Here is a 17,886-nt window from a genome sequence, read left to right as displayed (position 1 = left end):
CAGACATTTCATTACCCAAACTAGGTAACTAGCTAGATCAGTGGTGGCTAACCTTTTTTGGCACCGAGTGCCAAAACAGGTGTGCGTGCACACACGCCCAGTGGAAACCGGAAGAGTAGTTCCCTGACGCACACGCAGGAGCGCCGGAAACAGGAAGCGTAGCTCCCGGTGTGCTCATGGGCGCCAGCCACCTGGTCTTCTGGTTTTGAACACACATGCGTGCACAGACCAGCTGGCCGGTGCTCCTGCGCGTGCAAAGAACGCAGAAGAGCAACGGGCGACGGCTGGCGTGCCCAGAGAGATGGCTCTGTGTGCCACTTCCGGCACACGTCGCACAGGTTCGCCATCATGGAGCTAGATGTTCCTTAGTTTGAATAATGAAACCTCTGCAAGAAAACGAGCAAGTTCAGAGACCACCGAGGACCCCAGATAACAGATAATCAGAGTTGGAAGGGACCTTGTAGGTCATCTAGTCCAACCCCCCACCCAAGCAGGAGACCCTACATCATTTCTGACAGATGGGAATCCAATCTCTTCTTGGAAGTCTCAAGTGATGGCGCTCCCACAACTTCCAAGGTCAAGCTGTTTCATTGGTTGATTGCTCTGTCAGAAAGTTTCTCCTTATTTCCAGGTTGAATCTCTCCTTGTTCAGTTTCCATCCATTATTCCTTGTCTGGCCCTCGGGTGCTTTAGAAAATAGCTTGACCCCTTCCTCTCTGTGGCAGCTCCTCACTAATCTCACCTGTAAATATTATCATGGTTTTCTTATCTGGTGATTCCTCATCTGGACTCTTTGTTCGCCTTTTACTTTTAAGATTAATTGCGCAGCAGCACTGGGGATTCGTTGGAAACACACGTCTAATCCACCATAGCTATTTTATACAACAAATGTGGCAAACCCTTTGCACTGCTTAATCCTTTCCCTTTTAGTATTAAACTGGCTACGGGCCTCACAGTTTTATGAAGTGTAATTTTAGTATAGTAGACCATGTGTAATTGACAGACTGGATTTTATCATAGATTTGATCTGTTGCTTATTATTTTATTCTAGAATTTTTAATTGTATATTTACTGAGTGTTTTTATTTCTTCTAGTCTCTGTGATAAATTGAGTTGAATTGATTCATTTAAAAGTCAGGTATCCCTTCACAACTCCATTGAGGGATTGTAAATATGACCAGCAAAGGCTGCCTTCTTCGCTTCTGCCTCTCAATCTGTGTTGGAGAAGAAGGTGACTTTTTGTGATTCTGACCCAGATCCGTGCACCTCAGCCAGATTGCTATGTGGGGAGCCTGGCATGGAAGAACATTTTTTTTCTTCCAAGTCAAAGGGGAGAAGAAGGAAGAAGTTCTAGATCGGGAGTCTCCAAACTTGGCAATATTAAGACTTGTGAGCTTCCAACTCAACTTGTGGAATTGAGTGGCTGGCTGGGGAATTCTGGGAGTTGAAGTCTACAAGACTTAAAAGTTGCCGAGTTTGGGGACCCCCCCAGTTCTGGATTAAAAGCACCCGGGGTTCAAAGTCACCCTGATTCTCTGTTAAAATCCTGATACAGATCAACTTGGGCCCCTGGAGTAGAAGTGATAGTTTCCTTCAGAAATGGTGTCACGTTTGGTTTGGGCCCTGAAAGGGCAGTTAAAAAAATAGTCATCTTTAAATTGTGTCTATTTTGCTCTGGGGGGTTTCTGCTTTGTTATTACGTTGTCCTCTTCTGTTGCTTGTCTTTTGTAGGTTTTATGATCGCTGCGTTGTTGCAGACGTGGGCCCAGTTCTATTTTGCTGTAGGCTACCACGAAGTCGAGTAGTGGCATGCAAATTAAAACCATATTATCAAGTGTATAAATCAGTTATAATATATCTGGGCTTGTTGGGCGTACGTGCCAAGTCAGGATGTACAGTATATTATTTCCGCCCCTCTTACTTTATGACGTTAATTACGCATACTTTTATTTATTGATTTGAATCTCCCCCCCTGCCTTCTTGGGTGCCCTCTAGGGATTCTAGTGCCTGGCCTCACCCTTGCCAAATCCAGGGGACGGGATGTACTTTCGTGAAGACTCCCTGGCAGAAATTATCCTTAACTGGGCCAAGAAGTAGGAAAAAATTGCTCGTAATTTTGCATAACTGTCCTGCTTTTGATTCCTCAAAGCAACATAGAAATCTTCTTCTCCATGCCTGTGTATTTTCGGAGTTATTGTTCCATGTTCTCTGCATAGTCTTGCGTTGGAGCAGTAGCCAGGTAACCATAGTCAATCTAACATTAGAAGTGAGCTGGCAAAGAGAATATGCCTTTGTTTCATTTTCAGCAGAGAAACAAGGGAGATGGCCAAGGGAAGATAACGATAATCCTCAACTTATGACCGGTTGCTTAGGGACCGTTCAAAATTATAATGGACCTCCCAAAAGCTATTTAGGACCCAGTTTCAAGCTTACAATGGCCACCCCACCCCACCCCCAAAAAAAAACTGTGATTACATTTTGGGTATTTGGCAACCAGCCCACATTTAACAGTGGTTTTTAGTCTCCTGGAGTCACATGATTGTGGTTGATGATATTTTTGTGGGAAACCAGCATTTATTTCTGGTTTCTGGCAAAACCTGGTTCATAGCATGCAATGAGTTTGTTTAATGACTGCAGCATTTGCTTAACGGCTTAATGGCCACCACAAAAATAGGTCATAAATATAATATGAATTTGAATTTGTGTCTGTACGAAGAGTTGTAACCCGGGACTAAGCAACTTTCAGAAAAGATGTTTTAGTTTTATGTTTCTATGTTTTGTGTTTTTGTGTGTTTATGCTTGATTGAGTTAATAAAACCTTGGAGGAATGTTAGAAGAGGATAATTGAGAATAAAAGATAGAAGAGAATAAAACAAGTCAGATGAAAATATAAGTATAATGAATAAAAACATATAAAATAGATAAATATAGAAAAGAAATATAATTGAATAAAAGTAAAGGGAGAAATAATGAGAAATTTGAAAGGATATGTATGTGTTTATAAGGAAATGTGTCAATGCTGCATAAAATAATGTTTTATTTGCTTTGTTAAAATTTACAAATAACTTTCAGAAAAGAGGTTTTGTGTTCTTATGTTTTATGTTTTGTTTGTCTTTAAAAACTAATAAAATTTGTTTTTTAAAAAAAGGTCATAAATTGGGCTGGTCATGCGACGGCCCTTTTTACAACTGTCATGACTTATGACTGTAATTTCCGGACTGAATTATGATTGTAGGTTGAGGACTATTTAGTAACATGTCATCTTAGGAATTAGAAAAGGTTCATTCCCAAACTTGAGAGATCCCCAAGTGGAAGACCCTTGGTTGGGCAGGTCATTGAAATGTTGTAAAATGACTTTTGATCAAGGAGTAACCAGCCTTGAGGAACTTTGGAGGTATTAAATTTGGAAAATGTGAGGGGGATGTTCTAATAAAATGGCTATCTCTGTCCTTCATCCTGCCATCAAAAAGTGAGGATGTACTTTAATGTCCTCTAGAACAGTGGCCCCAACCTTTTTGCCACGGCCCAGTACCGGCATCACAAAATGATCCGCGCCCGGTACCGGCATCAGCACGCATGACAAGGCAAGGCGAGCCGAGCGACCGGCCAGCCAACCGTCCCCCGCTCTCCCCGCCACCTTCAACTCCTCCTTTGTACCTTTTTGTGCTTTCTTAATCTCCTCCGCCATCGGGACGGCTCTTCGTTTGAAGCCGCCCTTTCGATGAAACTAAGGCGCGAGATTCCTTCAGGACTCCAACGCCGCTTTCCAATCGGAAAGCTCACCTGGAAGAACTTTCTCGCCGAAACAAGATGGCGGCACTCCAGCAAACCGGCGGCCCGGTAGAAATGATCCACGGACCGGCGGTCCAGGGCCCGGTGGTTGGGGACCCCTGTTCTAGAACAGTGGTCGCCAACCAATGGGCCAGAGACCCCTGGTGGTCCGCGAGAAAATTTCGATGGTCCACAGAGAAATGTCACCCCCAAAGCACCTCCCAAACAATTAATCCAGGCTGCACGGGAACACAAGGCTTGCATTGCGAACAACATGAGGTAGTGAGTGGAGGAAGGGAACTTGCCCCACTCACCCCACATGCCTGGCCTAGCACCGGGCTGCTTCTTTCTGCTTCTTCTTCTGCTTTTGGCTGCACACAAGGAAAGCAGCAAAAGTCTTTCTTTCTCCCCTCCAAACTCCGCCAGAAATGAGTTTTTGGGACCCTGCAAGGCATCCTGCTCCAAGAGGCTGCGCTGGCGTGACAAGTCTCACAAAGACTCATTTCTGGCAGAGTTTGGGGGAGAGAAAGAAAGACTTCTGCTGCTTTCCTTGCATGAAGCCAAAAGTCTCTCTCTTTCTCTCACCCCCTGAGAATGGAGCTGGAGACGGTATCCTGCGATCCCAAATAAAGAATTATCAATTGGTAGGAAAAGCCCGTCTTCGTTTTGAAACATTTTCTGAGCAGGTGGGTGTACTTCTAAAGAAAGCAGTCAGTATGAGGAGCAGTCCTAAGTCACCTTTTTTTTAGTGCCGTCGTAACTTTGAACAGTCACCGAACGAACAGTTGTAAGTTGAGGTCTAACTGTACCTTTGTCTATTCTCAAGTTCTAATTCTTTGAGGTGGAGGAACCTGGCTTGGTAGGCCAAAGATCTTGGCTTGGCACGCGGCAAAGCCTTCTGTTGCTTTCTTTAATTTCTCTCTGTTTACCTGTTACAGCACTAAGACGTGCTAGTCTTGGCAGTTTGAAATTTCAGTATTTGTTTCTACAAGATCTTTTAAAAACCTGGAGACGCGTGGAAGAATCTTTTTCCTAATGGAAGTGACTCCTCCCCCTTTTATTTCTGGCAAAAGTGGCTTTATTACAGGTAGCGCTCGACTTAACAGCCAACATTTCTGTTGCCCAGTGAGACAGTTGTTGCTATGGTTGTTAAGTGAATCACTGCAGGTGGTTAAGTTGGCAAGTTGTGGAACGAATCTGGTTTCCACGTTGACTTTGCTTTCCAGAAGGTTTCAAAGGGGCATCATAAGACCCCAGGGCACTGCAACTGTCATAAGTATGAGTCGGTTGTTAAGCATCTGAATTTTGATTATGTGACTGTGGGGATGTGCAACAGTTGTGTCAAAAACAGTCGAAGGTCGCTTTTTTCAGTGCCATGGTCACTTTGAATGGTCACTAAATGGGCTGTTGTAAGTCGAGGACTACCTGTATTGCGTCTAGAAGTACTACATTCTTTAGACTATGAACATTTGAGCAGCTTCCAGAATCTTAAATATTAATATTCTTTTATTAGAAGTATCTTAAACGAGTTTGAGTTTTCAGAACACCCCGATAAAAGTAAAGAAAACAGCAGTGGGTTTATTGTCATGTTATACTGTATGTCTAGTATTTTATGACACTGAGATATCTATATACTAGGAGTCTCCAAGTTGGCAATTTGTCGACTTCAATTTTCTGAATTCCTCAGCCAGCCATACTGGCTGGGGATTTCTGGAAATTGAAGTCCATAAGTCTTAAAGTTGCCAAGGTTAAAAAACACTGCTATGTAGCACTAAAACTCTCGTTCTGTAACCTTTAACTGGGCAAAACAGTGTATCATAGGACAAAAGTTTTTCAACCATGATACCTCAAGCGGGCCAACTTACAGAGCTTATCCAAAATATGGGACCAGTGAATTGAAATTCTCGCGGAATTGAAATTTGGCCTATGGTATGAAGCAAGTTAGGACCTAATGCAAAATATTGCAAAATATTTCCTGTGGTCAGTTCTTGATATATGATGTGCTGTACCAGAGTTTCCCAACTTTTTCGGATTGGTGGCCTGGAGCGGGGCAAGAGGGGATGATTTTGTGAGAGGGGCCAGCTCGTGTGTACGCACAAGTGCCTACGACATTCACAACAATGCTCATGTGAAAGGGGCCGCAAGCGTCCCTGATAACGCTCCCACGAGTGGGACCATGTGCGTGTGCGGAGGTGCATGCACCGGCCGACACCCCCAATGGCCCAGTGGAAATTCAGAGATTTGGTAAGGAAATATCTCTGAAACAATGACCTCACAGGTCACGAGTTGTCCAGTATTTAATAATAGCAGCATTGCAAACAAAATTTACTCCTGTGGTGTTTCCTCCCCCCCCCTTCTCCTGTGGGATGTGCTTGGCTGCCTCCCAACTTGGCACTGGACTTGATAGATGTTCTTCTCTAGAGTTGAAGCATTGTGTTTCAGTCCTCGGTCATCCATTTTTCCAACTTTCTCTTATTCGAGGTGGATGGTCTTCATTTGCGTTGCAGGCTCAAGCGTCCCCGTGTCCCCTTAAATCCTGGTTTAAAATAGACAAGGAGACAAGCAACTCGTGCTTGACAAAAAGTTGAAAAACAACTTCAGCAGGAGGGTGGAGTAAGAGGGTTGCTGTTGCTCAAGCTGCTTTTGATTTACTTCATAATTAATCTGTCTTTAGAATTCAGCACAAGTAGCTGAATGACTCAACCAACTAAGCCTGTTAAACAAAAACTCTTTTTTTTTTTTTTTTTTGGCTTTCGTTGAGCAGGCTGTTGAATCAACCAGAGTTGGCTTTATTCAAGATATTCTCTCTACAGTTATAAGTCATGGTGGTTTACAAACCGCAGCACATAAATCCCAAAAAATCAAACAAATTGCATCTGTGCATTTGTCTAGATACGTCGTTATCTTTTCCCAACAATATGGAGTCGCAGCTGCCAGTTCTTTAGCTAGTGCTGGCTTTCATACGCATCGAGCTCTTCCCAACTGGTGTAATGTATGTGTGGATCCAAGCATTGAGTTCTTTTCAACTGACAGATGGAAATTTTATCAATGTGCAGATTTTCTAAATGCTGGCCAAGATTTTTTCCATTATTATGAAAACTTCTCTTAATACCCCACTCCTTTTTCATTGGCAGAGAAGCTCAGCGTACACTTTGCTGCTAGATTTTGATGTCAACCCATAGTAAACTTTTTCACCAACCCCTGAACACATGAAGACTAGAATTCTAAAAACTATGCCCAGTGAAAAACAATGGAGGATGCCATGCATTTAAAATGCATGGATGAACTTTAGGTGAAGTTAAACTCTGGTGCTATCTTGACACTGGTTTTTTTTTTAAAAAAAATTGCACATTTTTTTCCTTTTGAAATGCACCATTGTTTAGTTTAGTTTAGTTTACTTTATTGTCATTGCACCTCATACAATGAAATCAAACACCATCTTCTTGTTATAATAGGAATAGTTTTAGGGGGGGAAATTGAGAAAAATGCGGTCTGTCAAATTTTTTCGTGTGTTTTTAGGACTTTTATGGGAGTACCCAGTTGGCCACTTCATATGTACAACATTTGTTTTATTTATTCAAATACTCGATTTATTAAAAAAATCTCTCTCTCTCCCTCCCTCCCTCCCTCCCTCCCTCCCTCCCTCTCTTTTCTTCCCCATTCTCTTTTCTTGAATAAAACTCCTAAAACACTGCACAAAATTGGGACCCCCCCCCCAACAATATTCATTTTGATCTAGATCAGAATGCAGTCACACAGGGAGAAATTTATCATTATCGCTTATTATCTGATCCCTTGAGTTGGAGATGGAAACTGGAAAGTCACGGCATGCCTGCGTAATGCATATCTATTATAATAACATTCTTAAATCACTCATTTCCCTGACAGGAATACTGCGTCCATAATTTTAAGTTGCGAAACAGGCTAGTAAGAACTGTTTTGCTGCCTGAGATCAAAATTCATTTGCCGGCTCAACCCTTCACGTTTTGTTTTATTTCAAATGGCCCCCTCCTGTTGGCGGAATAGTTGTTTTTGCAAAATGATTTCTAAAAGGCTGATAAGCATAATTTTAAAACCACTCCAAGTAAGAAACGTGACATCCCGCGATCAGAAATATCTATTCTTTTGCACTCGGCGTTCTTGCCCCCCAAATAAGGATTGTGATGCAGAGGTGCGCTTTAGATTTGCATAAAACGATTTACAACATCTCTTGCACGAGATCTGCAAATGTGTACGATGCGGCACGCCAGGAATGGGATTCAATTTTTTAAACAACCGGTTCTGTGGGCGTGGCTAGGTGAGCATGAGCAGGGTGTGGCCATGTGACTGGGTGGGCGTGGTGTTTTTTTTCAGCAACCCCCCCCCTCCCGCCGCTCTGTTTTGGGGCCTCCTGGGCCTCAGGGAAGCCTCCTTGGGAGGGCGTTTTGGCTCCCAGTAAGCTTCCCTGAGGCAAAAAATGAAGCCCGACCGGGGGGCACACAGAATGCAGTCAGTGATGTCAGGCACGCGGGCGATGTTGCGCATGCGTGATAAGGGCTGACTGGGTAGGGGGGGGGGCGGAGAAGGGCAGGGCCAGCCAGGGGCACGATTTGTAACAACCGGTTCTATAGAACCAGTCTGAACCGGTAGAATCCCACCCCTGCGGCCCGTTCTTTTTTTGTACAAGGCCTTATATATATATAATTGGAAACAGGAGCAGATTAATGAAGCACGCATTTCCCAAGGTGGAAACATCGCTTACCACTAGTCCTCAACTGAAGAGCACAATTGGAACCGGAATTTCCATTGTTAAGCAAAGTTGTTAAGCGAGTCACGCCTAGTCTTTTTTGTTTTTGTTTTTTTGCGCTCCGGTGGTTAAGCGAGTTGCTGCAGTGGCTAAGTGAACCAGGCAGTTGCTCAGTGAATCACTCCACTTGGCTTGTTGGAAGAAGTTACACGTGGCGATCAAGGGGCCCTGCAAACCATCGTAAATTCACGCTGGTTGCTAAAGGCTCAGATTTTGATCATGCTGCAGTTGCGATGCTGCAACATGGGACACTTGTGAGTCCCTTTTTTCAGGGTCATCGCAATGTCCAAGGGTCGCTTAGTCGTAAGTTGAGGATGACCTGTAATTATTTCAGAGGCAAGGTTTTTGAATTACCCACTTAAGAAGGAGTGTGATTGACCTGGTGTTGTGAACCAGCATAGTTGCTTCCAAACAATAAACCATCTACCAAAAGGAATTCTGGTTTAGTGTTCCTGCAAAAAAAAACCCAAAAACCCACAGGAATAATGTTTTTCACTAGTTTTTGTCCATCTATTTGTAGAATAATATTACTGTAAACATTTCTGCCTCTTTCGCTCCTCAGGACCCAACTTTGGATGACATTTGATTAAACAACTAAAAGCACAGTTCATGAGAAAGCAGTGGAGTCAGCCTCTAAAATTTGTTGGGATTAAGCCATGTTTACTGGCAGTTTGCAAATCTGCGTCTCCCCAGATGACTTTTAAGTACTTGAAGCAATTCCCATTTTTTCTAGGCTGACTGCCTTTCCTGTATATATAAAAAGGCACAACAACGTCCGTGCTTTCATTTTGAGAATTTCTAAAGCGGGGGACCTGCGGGGAGTTTTCTTCCAGTTTGACGTTGGGTTTAGGAAGCTTTTATCAAAGGACACAAGAGGCATTCAGTGCGACTGGGTTTTAATAAATCCCAGGTGTGCAATGCAATGAAAATCAGAAATACTAGATGGATTGAACTTGACAAAGTCAAAGTACCATGGAATGAATTGCATTTGGCTGCACAGATCTTAAGTGGAAACATCTGTGGAGCTAAATCTGAAAAAGCAGTTGCCCCTTTAGGTATAAGTGTGTGTGTGTGTGTGTGTGTGTGTGTGTAAAAAGATTAGTGCAAAGGTGGAGTCTCTATTACAACCTCTAAACAACTTTTTATTTGCTTGTTGGCTGCGTAAGAGCTCCGTAACACAAGCCCCACGGCTTGCGGTGTAACACAACAAGGAAGTTTACAGTTCAGATCTTGGCACTAACCAGGATGCCGGTAGTCCTCAACGTACGGGCGTAATGGAGTCTGCTCATCAAGGTTGTAAATCATGACGCTAGTAAATCGGGTCACCCACATGACTGAACCGATGTTACAACCTTTTCTGTGGCAGTTGTTAAGCCATCACCATTATGATTTATCGTGGGCCAGTTTCGCTGAATATTGGAAGTAGATGCTGGCTTTCCGCAAAACTGCTGTAAAATGCAGTCACGTGACCACGGGATTCTACAAACCACCAGAAATGTAGCGTGGCTGAGTGTCTGAAGTGCGGTTATGTGACCACGGGGGTGTGTCAGGTACAAACAACCAGACCCACACACCAACAGTTCAATTAGTTCTTTTATTGCTCAAGGCTCTACACAGGCCGAAACGTTTACATCTGGGTGAATCTAGATCAGTGGTCGCCAACCGGTGGGCCAGGGACCCCTGGTGGTCCGCGGGGAACTGTTGGAAATTTCGATGGTCCACAGAGAAATGTCATCCCCAAAGCATCTCCCAAACAATTAATCCAGGCTGCACGGGAACACAAGGCTGTGCCGCCCACATGGCCCGCGGGAACACAAGGCTTGCATTGCTTAGATTGAGAACAACATGAGGTAGTGAGCGGAGGAAGGGAACTTGCCCCACTCGCCACACATGCCTGGCCTAGCCACCGGGCTGCTTCTTTCCGCTTCTTTCTTCTTCTGCTTTTGGCTGCAGGCAAGAAAAGCAGCAAAAGTATTTCTTTCTCTCCCCAAACTCCGCCAGAAATGAGTCTTTGGGACCCTGCAAGGCATCCTGCTCTAAGAGGCTGCACCGGTGTGACAAATCTCACAAAGACTCATTTCTGGCGGAGTTTGGGGGAGAGAAAGAAAGACTCTGTTGCTTCTGCTGCTTTCCTTGCATGAAGCCAAAAGTCTCTCACTCTAGCTCTCTCCCCCTAAGAACGGAGCTGGAGATGGTATACTGTGATCCCAAATAAAGAATGATCGATTGTTAGGAAAACAGGGTGGGGAATTTTCCTGCAGACTTTTTTGGGGGATTTTCCCAGGGTCTCTGGTCCGCGGGATTTAAAATTATGAGTTTGGTGGTCCCTGAGGTCCAAAAGGTTGGCGACCCCTGATCTAGATGATGTTCAACAGCGTTCAAGGGGGGGGGGGGAATCAGACTTTGCTCTTTTGTGCCCATGCAGGGATTCTAGACTAGGTCCCTGTTTGACTCCCCCCCCCCCCAACTGGCTTGGCTAGTCTCTCCTACAGCGGGGAACTGTTGGAACTTCGAATCCACATCATAAATACACCCCAAGTAGAGGGTAATTTGAAACAGTTGCTAAGCAACCAGTCAGTCGTAGGGTGAGGACCACCTGTGCATGACGTAGCTTTAAGCAAGGCTCCACTTTTCATCTCTTTCTTTCCATCTGCAAGACGGGAACATAACATTTGAAGAAATGATAATTAAAAAAACAAGAGGGAGGAAAGATACGATAACCGATATGAATGCCTGTTATAGGTAATCCTTGCTTAGTGACCAGCAACTCCATTGCTAAGTGACACAGTCATTAAATGAGATATCATATGACTGCAATGATCTTATGGTGTCACTTCCACTGTGCTTGTTAAACGAATTGCCCATGGTCGTCAAGTGATTATATCTTGCGCTGTTAATGCTGGCTTCTCCATTGACTTTGCTTGTTGGTAGCTGGCTGTGAAGCACGCAGATGGCAGTCACATGATTGGAGGGACTCTGCAACGGTCATAAATGTGGAGGACTGATTGTAACATTACTTTTTCAGTGCTGTTGCAAATTTTAATAATTGCTGAATAGAGAAGTTGTTAAGCGAGGACTAGGGGACGCAGTGACCTCAGTGGCTAAGACGCTGAGCTTGTCGATCAGAAAGTTTGGCAGTTCAAATCCCTAGCGCCGCATAACGGAGTGAGCTCCCGTTACTTGTCCCAGCTTCTGCCAATCTAGCAGTTCGAAAGCATGTAAAAATGCAAGTAGAAAAATAGGGACCACTTTGGTGGGAAGGTAATAGCTTTCCGTGCACCTTCGGCGTTTACTCATGCCGGCCACATGACCACAGAGACGTCTTCGGACAGCGCTGGCTCTTTGGCTTTGTAACGGAGATGAGCACCGCCCCCTAGAGGACAAAAATGGCTGGTATGGAAGTCGATACTATAAATGTGTAGGCTTATCGTTCATTTATTATTGATTACACTTATTGTGCAATCTGGATCAGTAGAGGGTGCTGTTTGGAGACATGTTTCCAGTTCTTTTCTTATCATTTAATGCAGTGGTTTCTCTTGAAAACTAAGCAACCTGAAAGTGTGTTGACTTCAAATCCCAGAATTCCCTGGCCAGAATGCAGGTAGAAGATTATGGATCTGCTAGTTAAAGTGTCCATCCAATTGAATTCAAAATGCTCAGTAGCACCAAAACTGGGCTTGTTTAGATAGCTGAAAAGTTTGGCTTGCATCTTGATGTTTTTCCCATTTTTATAAAAACTTGCCAAATTTAAACCACATTACTTTCTTGGATAATATTTGCACAGTTTTTAATCATTTCCTTTACTCATTCCTGGCAAATATTGTTACATTATGGGTCCAGATGCTAGACTGCAGGCTTAGTTTGCAGATTTTAAGGTCTAATGCAAATTTAAATCACTTTGAAATCACTAATCGCTTTCCATCCCAAAAAAAGTTAGGGAGATTTTGCTGGCTGAGGAATTCTGGGAGTTGAAATCCACAAGTCTTAAAGTTGCCAGGTTTGGGGACCCCTGTCTTAGATAGTCCCAAAAGTGGATTTATTCTGAGAGTTACAGGTTTCCTTGACTTCTAATAAAACCCATTGCAGTAAAACACTACTGCAACTAATTTAAATTTGTATTTGGCACATGCAAGAGCAGCTAAAAAATATGTTTTTAATAACTGAGTTAACAGTACCTTTATTGCAATGCATAAGGTAAAAAATGTGAAATGTCTTAATTCATAAATGCAAAATATTATAATTCATTTCCAATTTTCATTTTTAACAATGAAAATAGTTGCTTTGGGAAATTCCAGGTGCATACCAAATGATACGTTGGGATTTTTATTCTATTTAGTTGCTCGAACATACAGACACACTAAATTATAAAACAATTTAGTGTCAAGGAAGAAAAACCTACAGTAGATGCGAAATTGCTATCACTTTCTCAGTGTTGTACTTTTTATTTCTAGAGAGTTTAATTTAAACATTAATTAGAAATTAATCCCGAAGCAGAAAAATCAGAAATAGTCTTGCCCCTGGTTTCCAGGCTAAAAAAAAACCCTGCCAAAAATATACATCCCACAAAACCTTCTTTGATAAAATAGCATTGGATGCCTATTGTGTTTCTGTTCTTTTTCTGTACCTCCCAAAAAAAAAGGTAGATCACAATGGAATTCTTTGGCAATTGAACCCGAATCCTACAAGATGCTATACGTTAAACAAACTATAGATAGTCCTCCATTTACAACTATAAACTTTAGTGACCGTTCAAAGATATAACATTGAAAAAAAGTGATTCGAAGTGAGGAGTTCAACTGGTCCTCACACTTATAGCATCCCCACAGTCCTGGATGAAAATTTGAGCAACCAGCATGTATATACAATGATTGCCGTGCCCTGGAGTTATGTGAGGGCCATTTAGACCTGCCCAGTCATCTTCCAACAAGCAAAGTTAATAGAGGGAAGCTGGGTTCGCTTAATGACTGCATGATTCACTTAACTCAGGGGTATCAAACTCAAGGCCTGGGGGCTGGATCCAGCCCACAGGTGTTTAGATTTCCAGGGAGCCACCCTGGAAACAACAAAGAACCGGCCTGCAGTGCCTCTGCCAGAGAAGACGGAGCTGTTTTTGGCTGTGGGCTGCAGGAGGCCGTCGCAGCCGAAAATGGGGCCCGGGGGGCACGTGTGGCCCACCCGAGCTCCGTTTTCGCTGGTGGAGGGCATCGCGGCTGGAAATGGAGCTCAGGAGCCCGTTTTTTCCTCTCAGAGCATTCGGGCCTTCAGAGACATCCCCGACACGAGTGACATCAAACTGGCCAGCCCCCCACCCCCACCCCCAGGTCAAACACAACTCTGATAATGGCCCTCAGTGAAATTGAGTTTGACACCCCTGACTTAATAACTACATTGATTTTCTTAACAATTGTGGCAAAAAAGGTTTTAAAATTGGGCACGGCTCACTTAACAACAACCTTGCTTAACAACATAAATTCTGGTTCCTGCTGTGCTCATAAGTCGAGGACCACCTATAAATTACATGTCCACAGTCTTTTTATTAATTTTGCCCCCCGCCCCCCAACAATACATACAATTTCAGATCTATCATGCAAGACGTTCTAATCTCATCCTGTTTTCCTCTAAGATCATTTGAAAACAGTGCAATGAAGCGATAAGAGGTCAAAGTGTAACTGTTATTTATCACATCTTGAGGAATCTCTCATTTTCCTTCTGGCCGAGATTAATAGTAACGGGGTTCATATTCAAGATTATGATTTCCGATTTGACAGAGTTTTAAATTGTCTCCAGCTTATTATTATTCTCCTAATTATCCTCCAAAACACCAGAGGAGGCAGGACAAGAAACAACGGTTGGAAACTTAACCAAGGAGAGAAGCAACCTGGAATTAAGGAGAAACTTCTTAACAGTGAGGACAATTAAGCAGTGGAACAGGTTTGCCTTCAGAAATTGTAGATGTTCCATCATTGAATTTTTAAGAAAGAGTCTTAGAGTCTAGACCTGTGATGGCTTGCACACAGAGCCATTTGTGCGGGCACGTGAGCCTCAACCAAACTTACCTGTACTGTGCATGCGCGCAGCTCACAGCTGATTTTCGGCCCGTTTGAGGCCGTTTTCACCCTCCCAAGCCTGCAGAGGCTTCCCTTGAGCTTCGGGACAGGGGTGTTATGCACGCATGCGCAGGGGGCAGGGCGCATTGCATTGTGGGTGCCACCTACGTGCGCATGCGTTATCGCGCGCGCACGCTTTCGGCACACCACAAAAAGGTTCGCCATCCCTGGTCTAGACAGTCACATCCGAAATAGTATAGGTTCTCCTGCTGGAACAGGGGGTTGGACTAGAAGACCTCCAAGGTCCCTTCCAGCTCATTCCTTCATTCATATACCACCCTCCGTGAACTAATGGAGCACGTCGTTGGCCCCCAAACGTTCAGAAGAAGGACTTGTAATGATTTTTCCCAGAACTGAGGAAAGTTTCAATCGCTCCCATTTTTTTTATAATTTCAGTGGAAATTGTGAGCCCTGTTAATTAGTGTGTAATGCAGGTGTCCCCAAACTCTTCAGATCGTTAACTCCTCCCCCATAAAGTTTCAGATTGTTCACTGACACATACCCCGCAAACATTTATTACATGAAAATAAATTAATCCAGATGATTTTAATTAATAGGACTACAAATAATGAGAACAATCCCTTGGAGAGCCAGTTTGGTGTAAAATGCTGGCCTAAAACCTAGGAGGCTGTGAGTTCTAGTCCCCCCCCCCTTAGGCAAGAAAGCCAGCTGGGTGACTTTGAGCCCTACCCACCTCACAGGGTTGTTGTGTTGGAAAAACAAGAAGAAGGGGCATTCAGTCTGTTTGCTAGCTCAAGTTATTTATAAAACATCGTAATAAAGGCAGGATATAAATAAAATAAATAAATAAAGGTTGCAAGATGAGCGGCAAATAAATTTCATAAAAAATTAGTTTGTCCCTTGGGAGTCAGTCCTGAGGACTTAGGGGAATCCTGATGTAAAAACAAAATCTGCACCGGTTGAATTTCTGGCTTGAAGCACCAGCTTATCTATTGCCTTAAATCTGTACCGGTTGAATTTCTGGCTTGAAGCACCAGCATATCTATTGCCTTAAATCTGCACCGGTTGAATTTCTGGCTTGAAGCACCAGCTTATCTATTGCCTTAAATCTGCACCGGTTGAATTTCTGGCTTGAAGCACCAGCTTATCTATTGCCTTAATGGGAAAGGACTTTTTTCCCCCACAGCTTCTGTCCCTTGCAAGTGACTTTTAGGTAGAGCTCGAAATTAAGAGCCTGGGAGCTTTTTTGATTTTATTAAAAGGCAGCTTGCTTTTGCAAGTTGCGTTTATCGGAAAAGGTGCTCCTGATTTTCATTTCATTTTTAATTTTTTGGCACCACAGACCAGCCTTTTCTTCTCCCACAAGCTCAGCAGAAGTGGAGGAAAGTCCACCATTGTTTGGGCCTCCAGCCTCTTCGCATTGAACACCAGCGAGGAAGCTTTTCCAGAACTGGTCAAGCGAGTTGTACAGCAGATTTGCTCCCACGGCCCGCTCCCTGCTGGTGCAACCTTGCTTGGTTACAAATCTAATGCATTTATCCCATTTCTGTGTCTCATCTCCCCCCCTCCTCTCCACACATATACACACATACTTTTCACTTCCAGTAAGTTGCCCTGCCAGTTGTGGGGCTGCCCCAGCTTGGCTTGGGCGGCTTCCACACCCAGTGCATTTCCTAACGGGGGAGGCATGAGCAACAGATCGAGTTGCACCCTTGCAGCCTCGCCAGGCGATTCCCTTACGTAGCGGGAGAGAGCATGAGGCGTTGGGGGTGTGGAGGAGAAAGCTTGTTAAAATGAATGAGGCCGGGCAGGTTCGCGAGTTATTTCTTCTCTCCTGGCTGCGTGCCACTTTTGGGGAGAGGTTGGAGTGGGGTGCAGAGAGGCCCCTGGGCTGCTGTGAAAAGCACAAAAGACCAGCCCTGGATTGGAAACATGGAGGAGGGAGGGCAAAATTTATCCTCCATACTTTTTTTGGGGTGGTGGTGAAGGTTAGAGAGCCAAACTGACTGATCCTCATTCTTGCTTCTGTGGGGTCTTAGCTTGTGCTCTTCTCCTCCCCCCTCCCTCCCCTGGCTGTCTGTCCTGCTCTCCTTCTGGCCAACAGACACACACACACACACACAACTCTGCAGGATGACTCCTGCCAAAAAAACTGCTACCCCTTTTCCGGGCCTTCCGCTACCATAGCAACGACCTCCCTGCAACCCAGCCTCTTGCCAAGCAACCGGAGAGACACCGGAGGGGAGGGAGGGGGAACCAAGTGAAAAATAGTTTATATGGGGGGGAAGAGTTGGGTGTCCATGCTGGCACCCCCCCCCCAATGCTTGCATACAAGTCTAGGCTTGCACAAACGGGTCAATTTAACCCCTTCCTTTCCTGATGATGATGCCTGCAGGGCTGAGCATCCGGAGTTCGCAAGAGGAAGAGCCGGTCGACCCACAGCTGATGCGCCTGGATAATATGCTCCTGGCCGAGGGGTGGCCGGACCTGAAAAAGGGGGCGGTTCTGCGGCGGCGGCAGCGGCGGCAGCGGCGGCAGGAGGGGTATCCCCTGACAACTCAATAGAGCATTCGGATTACCGCAACAAGCTTTCGCAAATCCGCCAGATCTACCACTCGGAGCTGGAGAAGTACGAGCAGGTAAGAAGAAGACCAGAGAGCAGGCACCTTGTGTGTTTGTGTATTTGTGTGTGCGTGTGTTCGTGCGTGCATATATATTTAAAGGGATTTGTCCTTGATTTTTGCTCTCTAAAGCGGTGGCTGCCAAATTCTTTGGCTTGCACACACTTGCGGCAGTAAACCTTTCCAATCCTGCATTTCCCCATATATTTATTTTTAAATTACATGGAAATAGTCATATATGAAGACATTTTGGGGACATATGGAGCATAGATTTGCTGGGAAAGGGAGGGAGGGCGGGAAGGAAGGAGGAAGGAAAGGAAGGAAGGAAGGAAGGAAGGAAGGAAGGAAGGAAGGACCAGGGGAGACATGATAGCAGTCTTCCAATATTTGAGGGTCTGCCACAGAGAGAAAGGGGTCAAGCACCCAAAGGCCAGACAAGGAACAATGGATGGAAACTGAACAAGGAGAGAGTCAGCCTGGAAATAAGGAGAAACTTTCTGACAGTGAGAACAATCAACCAATGGAACAGCTTTGCCCTTGGAAGTTGTGGGAGCGCCATCATTGAGACTTTCAAGGAGAGATTGGACTGCCATTTGTCAGAAATGGTGTAGGGTCTCCCACTTGGGCCGGGGGTTGGATTA

At 44.4% G+C, this 17,886-nt stretch overlaps 1 protein-coding gene and 1 long non-coding RNA gene across 2 annotated transcripts in view; both read left to right on the top strand.

The window, feature by feature from the left end:
• Positions 1-17,886, top strand: part of LOC148131653 (uncharacterized) — a 243,781-nt gene that overhangs the window by 202,978 nt on the left and 22,917 nt on the right. The gene's annotated exons all lie outside the window — the stretch shown is intronic.
• Positions 1-17,886, top strand: part of PBX2 (PBX homeobox 2) — a 46,672-nt gene that overhangs the window by 10,827 nt on the left and 17,959 nt on the right. Inside the window, 2 exon segments of the mRNA XM_087953247.1 lie at positions 17,020-17,100; positions 17,103-17,263. Of these exon segments, the coding sequence (XP_087809373.1) occupies positions 17,020-17,100; positions 17,103-17,263 (242 nt within the window).

This window comes from Notechis scutatus, chromosome 2, assembly GCF_049901735.1.
Source record: "Notechis scutatus isolate UNSWTSFEM ecotype Mainland chromosome 2, rNotScu1.2, whole genome shotgun sequence".
NCBI lineage: Eukaryota > Metazoa > Chordata > Lepidosauria > Squamata > Elapidae > Notechis > Notechis scutatus.
Note: the sequence above shows the minus strand (reverse complement) of the source record. Positions and strands in the feature narration are given on the sequence as shown.